Below are 15,644 nucleotides of genomic sequence, written 5' to 3'. Positions count from 1 at the left end.
TGATTCAGAATTTCCTAGTAAGACATTTGCAGTGACTTCCCAATCCCAGAAGCTGCAGTGAACCAGAGAAAACAAAACAGAGAGATACAACTCTGGCCAGTTCGGGAGCTCATTAGGTCAACAGCCTTAATGCAAACTCTGATCTATTTATTGGGATCTATTTCTTTACTGGGAAGCCATGTGAAATTTCATGACCAAACAAAGTGTGCCTGGTCAGAAAAGCTAGCTATCTGGATAACTAAAGAAACAGTATAGTATATTTCACTTGATTTATTGTAGATTCTCTTTTGTATATTACCTGACTTGTACTTTTCCAGGGAATAGAAATGAAATCTAGCACTGAACCAACACATTACTTCATACACAGAGTTATGAGTTCATCCTCATACAATGAAGAGGATCTCCCTTCATTTTCTAGGTAAGTTAGTTAAAGCAATACTAGTTGGCTAAGGAAATAGACACCTGAATGATTATGGTGATGGGGGAATGGGCCTCTCAAGTAAATCTGTGAGGAAACCAGTGTTTAGCCCTTCAGCTTTCCCTTACTCCTTTCCCTCTGTGGTTACTTCCCACAAATGGCCCTTCCCATCTTCTCTCTATTCCTATTTATCTGGCCTCTAGTTCCTTCTCCTTGGACCTGCTTTCTGGTATGGTGATCTGTAATATGGTGAGATTTAACTAATGTGTTAGGTTCTGGAACCTGGGAGATAGGTCCTGTGTCAGTAATCCCCACACTAATTATTAGGCCTGCCTAAAGGAGTTTCTAGGGCTCAACAGTGTGGCACTGTCAGAAGGATCCCAAGAATGGAGAGAAGAGTATAAAAGTTGGAATATTCAAGGAAGAAGTCTCAAAAGCAGTGGAGTTTGAGTTGGACCTTAAAGGATGGATAAGATTTAAATAAGACCCATCCAGGTTGGAGAAGATTATAAGAGAAAGGGTGGACTATGCGGTATCTACAGGGGACAGAGAGGAACAAAGTACATTTCAGGCTTGAAGTCTGATTAACACTTTTTCTAGAATAGCCAAAACATGTCTAAAATTGTTCTTGTGTTTATAAGAATATTCAGTCTAGAAACAGTAGCACTTTGTGTCATGAGAGAAAGAGGATATAAGGAGAAAAATCCATCTTGTTATAACTATATTCCTTTCCACCTGGCACTGTGAAATTAAGGTGTTTTTCTGACCCAATGCCAATGCCATTTTAGAACATCCACTCCTGGCCCACCAGGAGTGGCCAACCCTATCTCCCCTCTGATTGTTTTAACATACATAATTAGTAATTCAGGAAAATCTCAATTATTTGTATCCTTGCATAAGAGGAGGAACATATAAAACCAAATAAAGTCAATGCAGTAGTAATTTTATTTGATTTGAGAACTCAGAAACACACCATTCCAGGTTTGCATCTATATGAATAATGACTGACAGATTGTCCTTTAACTAGTATTCATGCATATAAAACAAAGAAAATGAAATGTCTTTTATCTTTTTTTAGTGGCAATGAAGAGCATCCCTCAGATCCAAGTGCCAAAATTACAGAAGGTTGGATTAATTTTTTTCTTAATTTCTGTAGTGTTTTAAAAGACACTTTTTCATTGCATTGATGAATTTTCCTGTTGTCAAACCTGAAGTTAATACTGAGTTTTCTAGTAGGTTGATCTACATCGGTAGAGTACTGGGTCAGTTAACTAGTTAACATGAGCTAACTAGTTTGCTTTTTCTGAAACACTAAGAAGAGTCATTAATAATTTTGGTGTAAAGTATATGATGTAATTATGAGTTCACAATTTACCATGCTCCTGTAGGAAATATCCAGGAAATAAGGGTTAATCATATCTATATGTGGACTGAGCCCATGCTACTAGGATTTAATCATCTCTTTAAGAGTGTATGCTTGCTTTGCATAACAATTCTTAGCCCTAGTAAATTATATTAAAATGTATTAAAAAGCTTTTTTTTTTTTTGGTCTTTTGTCTTTTTTTTTTTTTTTTTTCACCCGCAGCATGTGGAAGTTCCCAGGCTAGGGGTCAAATCAGAGCTGTAGCCACCAGCCTACACCACAGCCATGGCAACACAAGAGCCAAGCCGTGTCTGCAACCTACACCACAGCTCACAGCAATGCGGGATACTTCATCCACTGAGTGAGGCAGGGATTGAACCCACATCCTCATGGATACTAGTTGGCTTTTTTACCACTGAGCCACAACAGGAACTACCTATTAAAAAGCTTTGGGTTTATTCTTTTATACCTCAAAGGATCCATGTGGTTCTAACAATAACAACACTGGCCTAGAGGTAGGAGTATCATGTTTACTATAAATATGGCCTTAAAACTTAAAACCACAGAGCTAGAGTTGGCCTTGATTATTTCAAGCCTGCACCCACTCAAGAAGTTACTCAAGAAAGCTATCCTCTCCACTTGTAAGTGGAAATAACATTCATTAAAAGATGAACCACATAATGGAGGTAAGTTTGCCAGAATTCCATAAACAGGATATAGTCATAGGATGATATAGCACTGGTGTGTTTCCTGTAATATGGAATCATAAGCTATTAGAGCTATAAAACAGCTAGTATAACTTCATTTTGAAGCTGAAGAGACTGAGATTCAGGGTAGGGAAGTGATTTGTCCAAGGTCCTACAGTGAGTCAGAATATAGATCCCAAGTCTCCTAAACCTGAATTCAATATCATTGTTTTCTTCCATTTCATTGCACTGAGACACTTAGTTTCTACATCCTTTGGTAATAAGGCACCTGTCCAGTTTATTCATTCATTCACATTCAACAAAGATTCACTGAGCATGTTCTTTGTGCTAGATACTATTCTAAGTTCTGGGCATAACAGCTGTGAGTAAGAGATAAAGTTCTCACCTCGATTCTAATTGAGAGGGTGGTATAAAGACAATAATTCTAGATAGGAATAAGTACTTCCCATCTCACCTAAGATAAAAGCCAGGGTCTTTACAATGGCTTACAAGGCCCTATGTGGTCTGGATACCACTTTCCCCTGCCCTGACCTCTCTTCCTTTTGATCCCTCTTAATCACGCCACTCCAGCCACATGAACACGGGAGGCGTTCTCCTTTCTCAGGGCTTTTGCACTTGCTGGGTTGCCCACTACATTCTTCTCCCAGATATAGCTCACTCCTTACCTTCTTCACGTCTTTTATCAAATATCATCTTCTAAGTCAAATGTTCCCTGAACACCTTCTTTAAAATTGCAACCCTATTGGGGCTCAGCGATAATGAATCCGACTAGTATACATGAAGATACAGGTTTGATCCCTGGCTCTGCTCAGTGGGTTAAGGATCCGGCATTGCTGTGGCTGTGGTCTAGGCCAGCAGCTGTAGCTCCAATTCAACCCCTAACCTGGGAACTTCTATATGCCACGGGTGTGGCCCTAAAAAGAAAAAAATATTACAACCCCAATGCCACCCAGAACTCCCTGTTGGTTTTCTCCCTAGTACTTATACCAACTAAAAGATTAAATATTTTTTGCTTATTGACTATTTCCCTCTCCTAGAAGTGAGTTCTATGAGGACAGGGATTTTTGTATGTTCACTGTATACCCACATACCCAGAAAAGAGGAATGTAGTCGATACTCAGTAAATATTTGTGGAATTCATGAATGAATATGAAAAAAAAAAAAAAACTTTAAAAGAGCCCACATGATAGAGAGTGGCTGGCTAGATTACTTCAGTTCAAGAAGTCTAGAAACATCAGACCTTAATGACAAGAAGGAAGCAGCCACAAGAAGATCTGGAAGCAGGGGTCCCACACACAGGGTACAGTAAGTGCGAAAACCCTAGGATGGGATGAGCTTGGCATATTAGAAAAGGAATACAGCCAGTTCCTGGGGTCTGCTGGGCAAAAAAAAAAAAAAAAAAGTGGTATGAGATGATGTCAGACAGATAGCTAGGGGTTAGATCATGTTAGTGCCCAACACAGCCTACAGAAAGGAGCATAGATCACTTTTCCGGTTGTAGTGGGACGCCTGTGGAGGATTTTTTTTTTTTTTTTTTTTAATGGCCACACTTGCAGCATATGGAAATTACTGGGCCCAGGATTGAATCTGAGCCACAGTTGTGACCTACACCACAGCTGCGGCAACACCACATTCTTTAACCCACTGTGCTGGGCCAGGGATCAGACTCACACCTTCACAAGTGACCCAAGCTGCTGCAGTCAGACTCTTAACCCACTGCCCCACAGCAGGAACTCCTATGGAGGATTTTTAAGCAAAGAAATGACATATTCTAAATTATGAATTTTTAAAATCCCTGTAGCTACTGCTCAGAGAATGAACTGAGTAATGATAGGGTTAAAGCAGGGAGACCAGTTAGGAGGCTCTCACAATAATCCGACCCAGAAATGATTGAGACTTAGACTGGGAGAGGAGCAGGTGGTAAGCAGTGAACAGATTCAGAATATATTTTGCTTTTTTTTTTTTTTGCTTTTTAGGGCCGCTTCCACAGCATATGGAGGTTCCCAAGCTAGGGGTCTAATCGGAGGTATAGCTGCCGGCCTATGTCACAGCCACATCAATGCAGGATCCAAGCCATGTCTGCAACCTACACCACAGCTCACGGCAATGCCGGATCCTTAACCCACTGAGCAAGGATTGAACCTACAACCTCATGGTTCCTAGTCGGATTCCTTTCTGCTGCACCATGACGGGAACTCCCAGAATATATTTTGAAGGTAAAGTTAGCAGGACCTACTGATGGACTGGATATTGGGAGTGAAGAAAATAGAAGAACAAGGATGATTCCTACAGTTTTGGTTTGAGCAACCAAGTGGCTTGTGGTGTCATTTGGTGAGACAGGAAAGACTCGGAGAAGAACAAAGGCAGGGAGGGGACTTGGGATAAGAATTCTCTTCAGGCATGTGAGGTTGAGAGGCCACTGGATATTGAATGGAATAAATTACATAAGCAGTTGGATACTTAGGTCTAGAATTCAGTGGGGAGTTCAGAGCTGGTGATATAAATTATTAGTTTCACAGAATGAACAATAATCTCAACTTGATTCTGATTATCTAGAACTCTCAAATACCTGGAGTTTTTTCTATGCCTTTCTTATCAAAACAATGTCCTAGATATATCCAGAAGGGTTGCTGTGCATTTAGCCCAGAACTTAAAAATTGATATTTGTAGTGATGGCCCTGATAAACGCAAATGCCCCAATAATTTTTTAAAAATTAATTCAAGGTGTGCTCTGGTGGCCTAGTGGTTAAGGATTTGGTGTTGTCACTGCTGTGGCTTTGGTTTGACCCCTGGCCTGGGAACATCTGCATACTGTGGGCACACATTCCCCAATAAAAAAATCAATTCAAATATGTGCAGTACCACAAGACTTCCTAAGGGAGGGAAGTATATTCAGACACTTTAGAACAGCTAGTAACCAGGAATAAAATGTACCGGATGTTGCTTAACCAATTTCATCAGATAATTCAACCAATGGTATCTCCTACACATTCAAGGTAACTGAGGTTTTACTATATTTTCTTCTAGAACCCTTGGCCCAAAGGGTAATCCAGAGAGAGTCCTCTCATCTTGGTCCTTTATATTTTTTTTTTTTTTTTTGTCTTTTTAGGGCTACACCCATGACATATGAAGCTTCCCAGGCCAGGGGTCTAATCGGAGCTGCAGCTGCCGGCCTACACCACAGCCATAACAATGGGGGATCTGAACCACATCTGCAACCTACACCACAGTTCACGGCAATGCCAGATCCTTAATCCACTGAGCGAGGCCAGGGAACCAACCTGTGTCCTCATGGATACTAGTCAGATTTGTTTCCGCTGAGCCATAACGGGAACTCCCTTGGTCCTTTATGATTATATACGTATAAAATGCATAGCAAATACATACATGTATTTCATTTGGTCCTCTTGTAAGAAAGTAGTCACATCTCCACTGTACGTATATATGAGGAAACAGAAGTTAGAAGTAACTTGCTAGTGTTCATTGAGCTCTAAGTAGTGAAGGTCAGACTCAAATTCACTTTTTCTGACTCCACACAAGTCCAATGCTCTTTTAACTGCTAGCTGCCTCCCTAGCTATGGGTCTTTCTGAAACTTCTCTCTTGGGACCACTTCTACTTCCTTGGGCCAAATTCAATCACTGAGGTCTCCTGGAACTCAAGGTAGTACCTCACCCTCTCCTGATTTTCACAGGAAGTAACTATTTCCTGAGACCGGCACCTTCCTTTCTAGCATTCCTTTTTTTTTTTTTTTAATTTCTCAAATGAATTTATCACATCTGTAGTTGTATAATGATCAATTTCCATCCCACAGCCCAAGCACATCCCCCCACCCCCCAAACTGTCTCTTCCGGAGACCATAAGTTTTTCAATGTCTGTGAGTCAGTATCTGTTCTGCAAAGAAGTTCCGTCTGTCCTTTTTTGAGATTCCACATGTCAGTGAAAGCATTTGATGTTGGTGTCTCATTGTATGGCTGACTTCATCTAGCATTCCTTTGGCTGGCATCCTCATTCAACATTTTTTTAAAAACGATCTTTAAGCAGAGAGCTGGAGGGGTCCTCAGAAATCACCCACAGTCTAGTTTCTCATTTTACAGATGGGCAAAGAGGCCCACAGAGTTTGGCTGGTTGTGCCAGTTGCAGTGCCTGCCTCTCCATGTCCTGGCCGGTGCCCCTCCCACACGGCACACTCCATCATCCCTGTTTCTGAGGAGAGCTGAGGCCTGAGCCCAGAATTGGGGGATCTCACCTCTTTCAGCTTTTCCAGTCTGCCTAGTTTCTGTGATTCTCTGATGAAATTGTTGACATTATTTTTGTGCCAAAATGTGTGCATGTCTCTGAAATAACTGCTTTCTAATGTTGTGTTTTGATCCCAGGAAGTTTTGACTGTCTGGGTCTGGAGAAATCAAGCAGTGTTAAGGTAAGTATGTTTCACTGGCCCCCCTCGGCGTGAGCTGGCAGCACCCTGAGAGACATGAGGGGCTGCCTTCGGTGGGGCTGTGGTATGCTCTGAGAGGCATCAGCAAGCACTCCCTCCTTCACACTGCCCCACATCCAAATCTCTCCCAGCCAGGCTGAGCCCTGGTTTAAGTCACTGTCCTTGTGGAAGTGCACAGAATAAGCCCCTCAGTCAGTACCTCAAGACAATTAGCTCTGTTCTGACAGCCTCTGGAGAAGGGCTGAAGAGGAGTGAGTCCCAGCGCACTCCCAGGTAGGCCCAGGCGAAGGGCCTGATGAGGGCAGTGAGGGAACAGAAGCTTCCAAGAGAAAGGGGCACTGCTTGAGGGCAATGAGTGCTGCTTCCAACTTCTTTGCAAGCTACCCTTTGTAGGCAGCTTTCCAGAAACCTGGCCAACTCCTTAGGGTGATCCCAGGAAATACCTTTCCCCTCCGGCCCTCCTAGGGAACCCCCAACTAGGTCCTCCTCTCTGTTTTCTATCACCATTGCTTTCCTCTTCGTTCACTTTAACTGCCCCAACATGCGTATACACACACACACACACACACACACACACACACAATCCCCCTATCCTGCTTTATTTTTCTTCACAGGGCTCAGGTCACCATTTAATCATTTATTTAACAAATATTTATCAAGTGCCTACTATGTGCCAGGAGCTGGAGGTTCCGCAGTGAACAAAGCAGACAGACATCCCTGCCCTCATCCTCCAGCAGACTCTATGTTCCCTTGAACATAAGCTTCATGATGGCAAGTGTTTTGTCTGTTTTGTTCATAGCTGTATGCTCAGCACCTAACGCAGGACTGAAATAAAGTAGATGCCCAGCAAACTTTGTTGAACTAAGAACCTTAGCCATCAGAACCTGATTTCATCTCTGTCAGGAGTCCCCCAGCACTTCTTATCATGAATCTGATGGACAGCCCTATTTGGGATCTACTACAGAGCAGAGGCTCTCAATGCTGGCTGCACCTCAGAATCATCTGGCAAGCTTTTAACAACCACCGATGCCCGGGGCCCACCCCCAGAGATTCTGATTCAGTTGGCCTGAGTTGCAGCCTGGGCCTCGAGGGTTCTAAAAGCTTCCTGGCTGATTTTAAGCCAGTGGCCCAACGGCTACTGACTTAAACTACGTGTCTGGCTATTTAGTAGCACCTGCCTGTCCTCCTCCTTCCTTTAGAAAAGGAATTCTCAAGCTGGCTGTGCCGAAGTCACCTGGGCAACTCCGAAGAGACCAATGCTTGCCCCACCCCCTGGGATTCCTGTCCAACTGGGATGGAGTCCAAGCGTGCTTATTTTTAATATTTCTCCAGATGGTTCTGTTGTGCAGCCAGGGTTGAGAACCAGTTCCTTGGACTGTCCTTGCCCTAAGTTATCCCTTTAAGTATCCTATTTTGCAGTGTCTTCATCCATAAACTGCCTCAAATCCAAAACTTTCATGATAATGACTCTGCGCTGCACACCATCAGGATGAAGCAGGCTTCTCTCAGGCGGCATGCATAGAGGCCTTGCTTCATTGCCACTTCCTTTTTAACTGCCACCAGCAAGGAATAGCTACCCTTCAGCCACCTCCCCCAGCCTATTTGGGGCCCTTCAGCGATCACGCTGCCTCTTCATTCCAGGAGGTGATGGAAGTCCACACAGCAAAGCCAGCATCCGAGCCACCTTCTCTGCCCTACCATGTCCAGTCTCCTGCAACCCTAGCCACCACTTTCTTGCTCCACATCTCCCAATTGTTAAGAATTATTTAAAAGGAGATTGGGAGAGTAAAATGGACCTCCCCTTCCTCCTTCTCTCCCTAAGGCCATTATCTTCACTCAGAGAAGGATCTAAAATGTTTTGTTTACTCCCAGCTCCGGGAGGGAGGGTGCAGCATGGCTAGCATGTTTTGTGACCCAGAACACTTGAGCCCCTGAAATTATCCTACAAGAGCAGCTCCTGTCCAAGTCTGGGGCCAATCTTGGGTGTCATAATTGGCAAGGATTATGAGAAGTCATGCCTGAGAAGAGCCAAGTCCAAGAAAATAACTCCTTGAGACCGCAGAGCACTGAGATTACTGTGTACGGTGCTACAGTGGTTGCACTCCATCCCTTGAGGTTTCCAGGTGTTTCTCATGTTCACTGTCCATGGGCAGAGGCTTAAGCTAGTATTTCACCTTTGTCTTGACAGTTTGTCACCCTCTATCAACGCGAAAGTGCCCTGGCCAGCCTATATTCTTCAAATGATGGCATTTCAGGTACAGCATATTTGCCATTTTATAACAAAGTTCTCAATTATGTCTTTTTTTTTTTTTTTTTTTGTCTTTTAGGGCCACACCGGTGGCATATGGAAGTTCCCAGGCTAGGGGAGTTGAATTGAAGCTGTAGCCACCAGCCTACGCCAAAGCCACAGCAACACAGGATCTGAGCCGCATCTGCAACCTACACCACAGCTCACAGCAACACCAGATCCTTAACCCACTGAGCGAGGCCAGGGATCGAACCCACGTCCTCATGGATGCTAGTCGGGTTCGCTAACCACTGAGCCGTGACAGGAACTCCTCAATTATGTCATTTTGAATATAGGAATTTTGATCATTCACCCCCCTGCAGTGAGTGGCTCCTGCCTTGCAGCACCCCCACCCACCACCAGTATTAGGTTGAAATAATATTACTATGTATAGAGACTGCAGTTCTCTGACTTGAACCTCACAGCAGAGGGGTGACAGTTATGCAAGTAATGTTTATTAGGTATCAGCTGTACCAGGCATTCTCATATGCACCCTATGAAGCCTCCTCTCCATTGTATTGACAAGGTAATAGTCACTAAGGTGAAAGAGCTTATCACCCCATGCTCCCTTGGCAAGTCTTAAGTCCCATTTATCACAGAGAAGAAAATGGAAGCGAATGACTTGCCTGACGCTGTGCAGCCAGCAAGTGGCTGAGCCAGGGCTCAAACCTCAAAGGTCTTGTGGCTTCAACCCACATTCCTTCTCCTGCCAGCCAGGGGCTACATCTCAGAACTGCATCTCTGAACTGGCCAGTGACCAAGGACAGCCTGCAGAGTTCAGTGGCAATAGAAAAGATCCACCTAGGTTTCCAGCTAGCATGCCCAATTGAAGAGGAAACTCCCCTTTTTCTTTGACTTACAGTTTGACACAGGGACACCTCCTCCCAACCCCTGCATTCTGCACGTTACAGGAACTCACTGGGTAGTAGGTGTAAATTCAGATAACATGTTTTTGCTCCAGTAAGAACTTATGGAGGAAGAAATGCACAAATGGCTCACCTTGTGCTAAGATGCTCAAAGTGGTAAAAAAAAAAAAAAAAAAAAAAAAAAAGCCCCATAGAGAATAATTCATTAGAAATCTCTGATGCCTGTTTATGAAAACCCACAAGGAAAGGAGGGCATCTGGACCAAGACATACCCATTGCAGCTTATAGTGTGCTTTTTACAAATAGGGTTTTATTGGGAATCTAAATCAGTTCATGGTGTGAAGTGTCATTCTATAGCATTTGGCATGCATCATGACCCATTCACTTTGGCCATAAGCACCCTGGGCAGATCTCTCTGTTCAGAGTGACCAGTGCCAGCCAGGTGAACCCCACAGTGCTGCCCACAAGCTGATCAAAGCATCATCAGGGTGTCTTGAAGGAGAGCTGGTCTCACCAACCTGGCTTCATTTTGACATAGTGTCTACCCCTACTTCCAATACACTGTGAATGCCACACCTACTACTTGATTTTTCTTTTCAGCAGTTTTGATTTGAAAGGAGTACGACTTGTTAGCCAAAGGGTTCCCTGTGCCCCTAGGGATGAGCTTCGTGTGTGCTGTTATTCTAGGCAGCACCAATCTTGAACCATATGCAGAATCTGTTAGGGACCACAAACCAGGGACAGCATCTCAAAGGGTCATTCAGGTACCACTTGCACCAGGATCACCGGGATGGTTATTTGCAGGCCTGTACGGTCAGTGTCTCACGGAAATGGTGTCCAGGCATCTGCATTTTTAACAAGATCCCACAAATTGTAAAAACAAAACTTTATTTTTCCCCTTGAGAGTTTCAGAATATGGTCTTACAGTACATGCCTCAATCCGGTAACTAAGTCTTTGTCTTGCTTTTCATATGAGATCTCCCAAGTCTTTATCTTTGCCTCTGCAGATTTTGGCTTTTTCCTTACTTATTTCTAGGTTGTTCTTATTTCGTTTGAACTATCAGCACGTTTGCAATACTACCTTATTAATCTGAAAAGCTAAACTATTTTCCCCCTTACTGGGGGGTACATTTGCTATCTGCTACCTTAGTTCTCATCATAGATATTTGAGGTTTCCAAGGCTATACTGCTAGAGAAGATAAAAACTAGGTAACTGCAAGAGATATAGGAGAACTTTGTCTTTTATTGGAAATAAGAAGGTATGCGTTTTATTGCCCTGAGTCTTTTCATGACATCTGTCATGATGCATCAGCAACATAGATAAATGCTCATTTCTGTCCTTGCAGATACAGCAATCATTTTGTTAACATAAACTGTGATATGCTTTAAGAGCCCTTTGCACAAAACAAGTGGTGCAGAAAAATGGGTCTAAATGGAGACTCTTACTGACCACACAAGTCCTTTATAGCTCACACAACAAACAGATCACTTGGGGTCAGTCAACTGAAAATTTACCCAAAGTGAGGGAGAAATTATAGCCTTTGTTAATGCACTGCTGCTTTTGACTGGACAATTTGAAATGGACACTTGTACTGTTGAGAGGTGAAAGTTACTTTTTCATGGGGAATTAGTTCATAGGATTTTTGGATAGTTATCTGCTAGCATGAGGGAGGCAAGGCACTGCCTAGCAGGCTCAAAAAGCATCATGGTGCAGGGGGTGCAGCACTGTCCTGCACATCCAAAAGCCTGGATCCTAGTGCAGATTTGGCCACTTTCTACCCACGTGACCTTAGACGAGGCATCTGACCTTACAGAATTTCTCCTGCTTCCTTCCCAGGGGTGTCAGAAGGAGCAAAATAAAGACTCTCTGTGAAAGCACTTTAAAAACCAAACTGTGTTATATAAATGCTTCTTCCTGAATCCTAAATTATCAATCCCCTAGCCCGACAGCCTTAACTAGAAAGCCCAGTAAATAACCACATTTCTCTTTGGTTTGTTCACAGACTCTGATAAGCCCAATACATCCAAACAGGGGTCTGAAATGATGAGGAATCTGTCCAAAATGTCATCAGCTCTGTCCAAAATGTTTTCAAGATCTGCTCATGTTCCCAAGTCTTCCTCACCCTCACCCCCTCATGGAGATAGAAGCTGAGGCTGCTACACCTGACATCAATAAGCATGTTGACCTTCCTCAAAAAATAAATGGTTTTTGAAATATGACATTGTGTCCTACGCACTGATTCTTTCTTTCTTTTTTGTTTTTTGTTTTTGTTTTTGTTTTGTTTTTGTTTTTGTTTTTGTCTTTTTGCCTTTTCTAGGGCCGCTCCCGTGGCATATGGAGGTTCCCAGGCTAGGGGTCGAATCGGAGCTGTAGCTGCCGGCCTACGCCAGAGCCACAGCAACACCAGATCTGGGCCGCGTCTGCAACCTACACCACAGCTCACGGCAATGCCAGATCCTTAACCCACTGAGCAAGGGCAGGGACCGAACCTGCAACCTCATGGTTCCTAGTCGGATTCGTTAACCACTGCTACGCACTGATTCTTATAAATACTGAAAATAAGAGCCAAGAAAGCACAAAATGGGCAGCTGGAGGAAAGGAGGGTTTGATAGATGCTTTCGATAAGCATTTTGGGGTGAAAAGAGAAGCCGAGCCTCACGTGTAGATGCATCTTGCAGGCAGTGTGGGGTTTAAGTTCTGCTCCCTGCAGCCTTGCTGGGAAGATGAGACTAACTTAGAAGCAAAAGTATGACATCAATAAAATAGCATGTCGTCCCTTATTTCAGGTACCCTACAGATTCAAAGAAAGGAGTCACTGCTGTGAGCAGGGTGGTCAGGGTAGTTTCCTGGAGGAACTGAAATTGAGGCAATCCTCAAAGGACTGGTAGGATTAGGTAGGCCTAGGAAGCACCAGGAAGCCTTGCCCCTCAGGTCACACAGCTATGTACAATGCTGCCATGCCTGAAGGATTTAGCCTAGCACTGTCCCATAGCATGTTCTATGATGATGAAAATGGTCTATAGATGCTCAGTCTGGTACAGGAGGCACTAGCCCCATGTGGCTATTGTCACTAATAAGATTGAGGAATTCAATTTTTCATATTGATTTATTTTAATTTCAATAGCCACATGGAGCTAGTGCCTCCTGTTCCCTTATTGGACAGTGTAAGTCAAATTGGTACATGGCCTCAGGGACACCACCCATTTCATATTATGTTGAGGGATTCCCAGGAAGTTCATTTCCAAAGTCCATCCCCAAACACCTAGAGCACTGTAGACATCTGACTCCTTGGGCGGGGAGGGGGGCTCTGAAGCCTCTACACATCCTCCTGGCCCCTTTAAGAGACATGAATCAGGAGTTTCCATTGTGGCTCAGTGGGTTAAGAACCTAACTAGTATATCCATGAGGATATGGGTTTGATCCTTGGCCTCACTCAGTGGGTTAAAGGTCCGGTATTGCCATGAGCTGTGGTATAGGTCACAGATGCAGCTTGGATCCAGTGTTGCTATGGCTGTGGCGTAGGCCAGCAGCTGAAGCTCCAGTTCAACCCTTACCCTGGAAACTTCCATATGCTGCCATAGGTACAGACCTAAAAAGCAAAAAAAAGAAAAAGAAAAAGAAAGAGAGAGAGACATGAATCACTGATGTGGCCAGAGGGAAGCTCAGGGTTTCCAGTCACACCTGTGCCCCTGCACGTACCAAAACTCAATCAATGGAGAAAGGATAAGCCCCACCAAGAACACCAAAGTCAAAGAATCACAAACAGCAAATCAGAACATGTACCTGCCATCTGGCCTCAAACAGTTCTTGGCTAGAAAGTACTTCTAAGGGACTGAAATACCACTCTGGTGCTGAAACCACCAGTCTGGCCTCCTCCTCTCCACTCAGCACACATGAAGATCACTCAACTAGTCATTCTCATACCCCAGCTTTATGGAGGAATTTAGGTCAGTGGAAGGTCTCAGCCTTATCCAAAATGCCAAGGGAAATATTCCTAGGCAAGTAAGTAAGTTTCCTTTATGATATACCTACAGTCCATAGATGTTATGTTAACTGAACTTTAGTGAACAGAATGGCAGGCAGTTCTGCCCCAATATCGCATACTCCCAGATTTGGCTGTCATCATCTACTCACTCATTTCTGCCTTTACATACTTAAGTTTATCACATGCAACAGTATAAATTTTAAAGTTATTTTTTTAAAGATCCACAATAATGAGAAATGCCAATCTTACATATGGCTTTAATTGATTTTATTAAAAATTAACACAAATCTCAGTTTGCAATTCAAAAGTAACAAAACGTACAAAGTAAGGCTCCTTCCCCCTCCTCTCTCAGCGGCTACCCAGCTCTACTCTCCAGAAGCGCTCTCTTCTATTACTAATGGCTCAAGCATCCTTCCCAAGATAGTCTATGGATAACAAGTGTAATATCATATGACTTTAGAAAGAAGTCTAATTGAACATCCTCCCTCAAAAAGAAAACAGAGAGTGAGGAATAGATGGAGGGAAGTGAGAATAGGACAGAGAGAATGCAAGCACGCTGTTTGACAGCTGCTATGTCCTGATGTCAATTCTTGGGTCTGTTTCTATGGCTGCATTTGTAGCTTCAAATTAAGTCAGTCCTTATTTTTAAAATTTTTCTGTCTATTGAACTAAATGTCAAAAGGTGAGCACCAGAATGGGAGGAAAGGCACTTGCCATAGCTGTTCAAAGAGCACTGGCCAAAACACATTAAGACTATATGAGCTGAAAAAAAAATAATATATGAGGTATGAGCTGGTGTCAACAGTCCTTGGAGATGAAACCATTTAAATATAAAGGAAAAGATGAAAGCACTAAAAAGAAAAAATGCACAGCCTCACTTGCAATGAAAGAAAATGCAAATTATAGTAACCTGAAGGTACCACAATAACATTTCAGAGCAGGAAAAAAAAAAAGGAATAAAGTGATAAAAATCCAGTGTCTCCCAGGATGCAGGGAGAAAATTATACTTGAACTTTATGGTGCTTGATGGTCTCACAAATTTGATCTTTCTGAAAAGTAATCTAACAATAAGTAAGACAAGCTATGGTTCTATCTGTACTTTTGGACTTGGTAACTCCACTTTGGGGAATGCGGTTCAAGGAAATAATAGAAAACGAAAAAAGTTAAAAAGACTTTACATAAAAATGTTCATAGTAGTACTATGAATTATGATGAAAAATTAAAACAACCCAAGTGGGCCACCAGCATGGTGTACTGTCAAGAAACCATGCTATACAGCCACTGGAAATGTCAAGGATAGTGACAATATAAACACATAGAACTGCACATATAAAATAAGTAAAATCAACACAAATAAGATGTGTGCTCTAATAATTAAACAGTATACTTTATGATTTAGCTATAATATGGTATACTAACAAAAATTCAAAGAGAATTTAGAGATTAATAATGATAAAATTAATAATGATGAAAATTTTTTGCTGTTGTTAGCTGCTTACTAATAAATGCTTTTTTTGCTACAAGGTCCTTTGGGAAAGAATGTATTTTTTAATTTTTTATCGAAGTATAGTTGATTTTCAA

At 42.7% G+C, this 15,644-nt stretch overlaps 1 protein-coding gene across 1 annotated transcript in view; it reads left to right on the top strand.

Moving 5' to 3' along the window:
• LOC125118116 (fibrous sheath-interacting protein 2-like) overlaps nt 1–12,297 on the top strand; it is a 71,302-nt gene extending 59,005 nt beyond the window's left edge. The window contains exons 16-20 of the mRNA XM_047764252.1: nt 318–418; nt 1,497–1,543; nt 6,863–6,906; nt 9,113–9,179; nt 12,081–12,297. Coding sequence (XP_047620208.1) covers nt 318–418; nt 1,497–1,543; nt 6,863–6,906; nt 9,113–9,179; nt 12,081–12,229 — 408 coding nt within the window. The 3' untranslated portion in view covers nt 12,230–12,297. The remainder of the gene's footprint in view (nt 1–317; nt 419–1,496; nt 1,544–6,862; nt 6,907–9,112; nt 9,180–12,080) is intronic.
• Nucleotides 12,298–15,644: the final 3,347 nt, after the last annotated feature.

Source organism: Phacochoerus africanus, chromosome X, assembly GCF_016906955.1.
Source record: "Phacochoerus africanus isolate WHEZ1 chromosome X, ROS_Pafr_v1, whole genome shotgun sequence".
Classification (NCBI taxonomy): Eukaryota; Metazoa; Chordata; class Mammalia; order Artiodactyla; family Suidae; genus Phacochoerus; species Phacochoerus africanus.
This window is presented reverse-complemented; position numbering and strand designations above follow the sequence as displayed.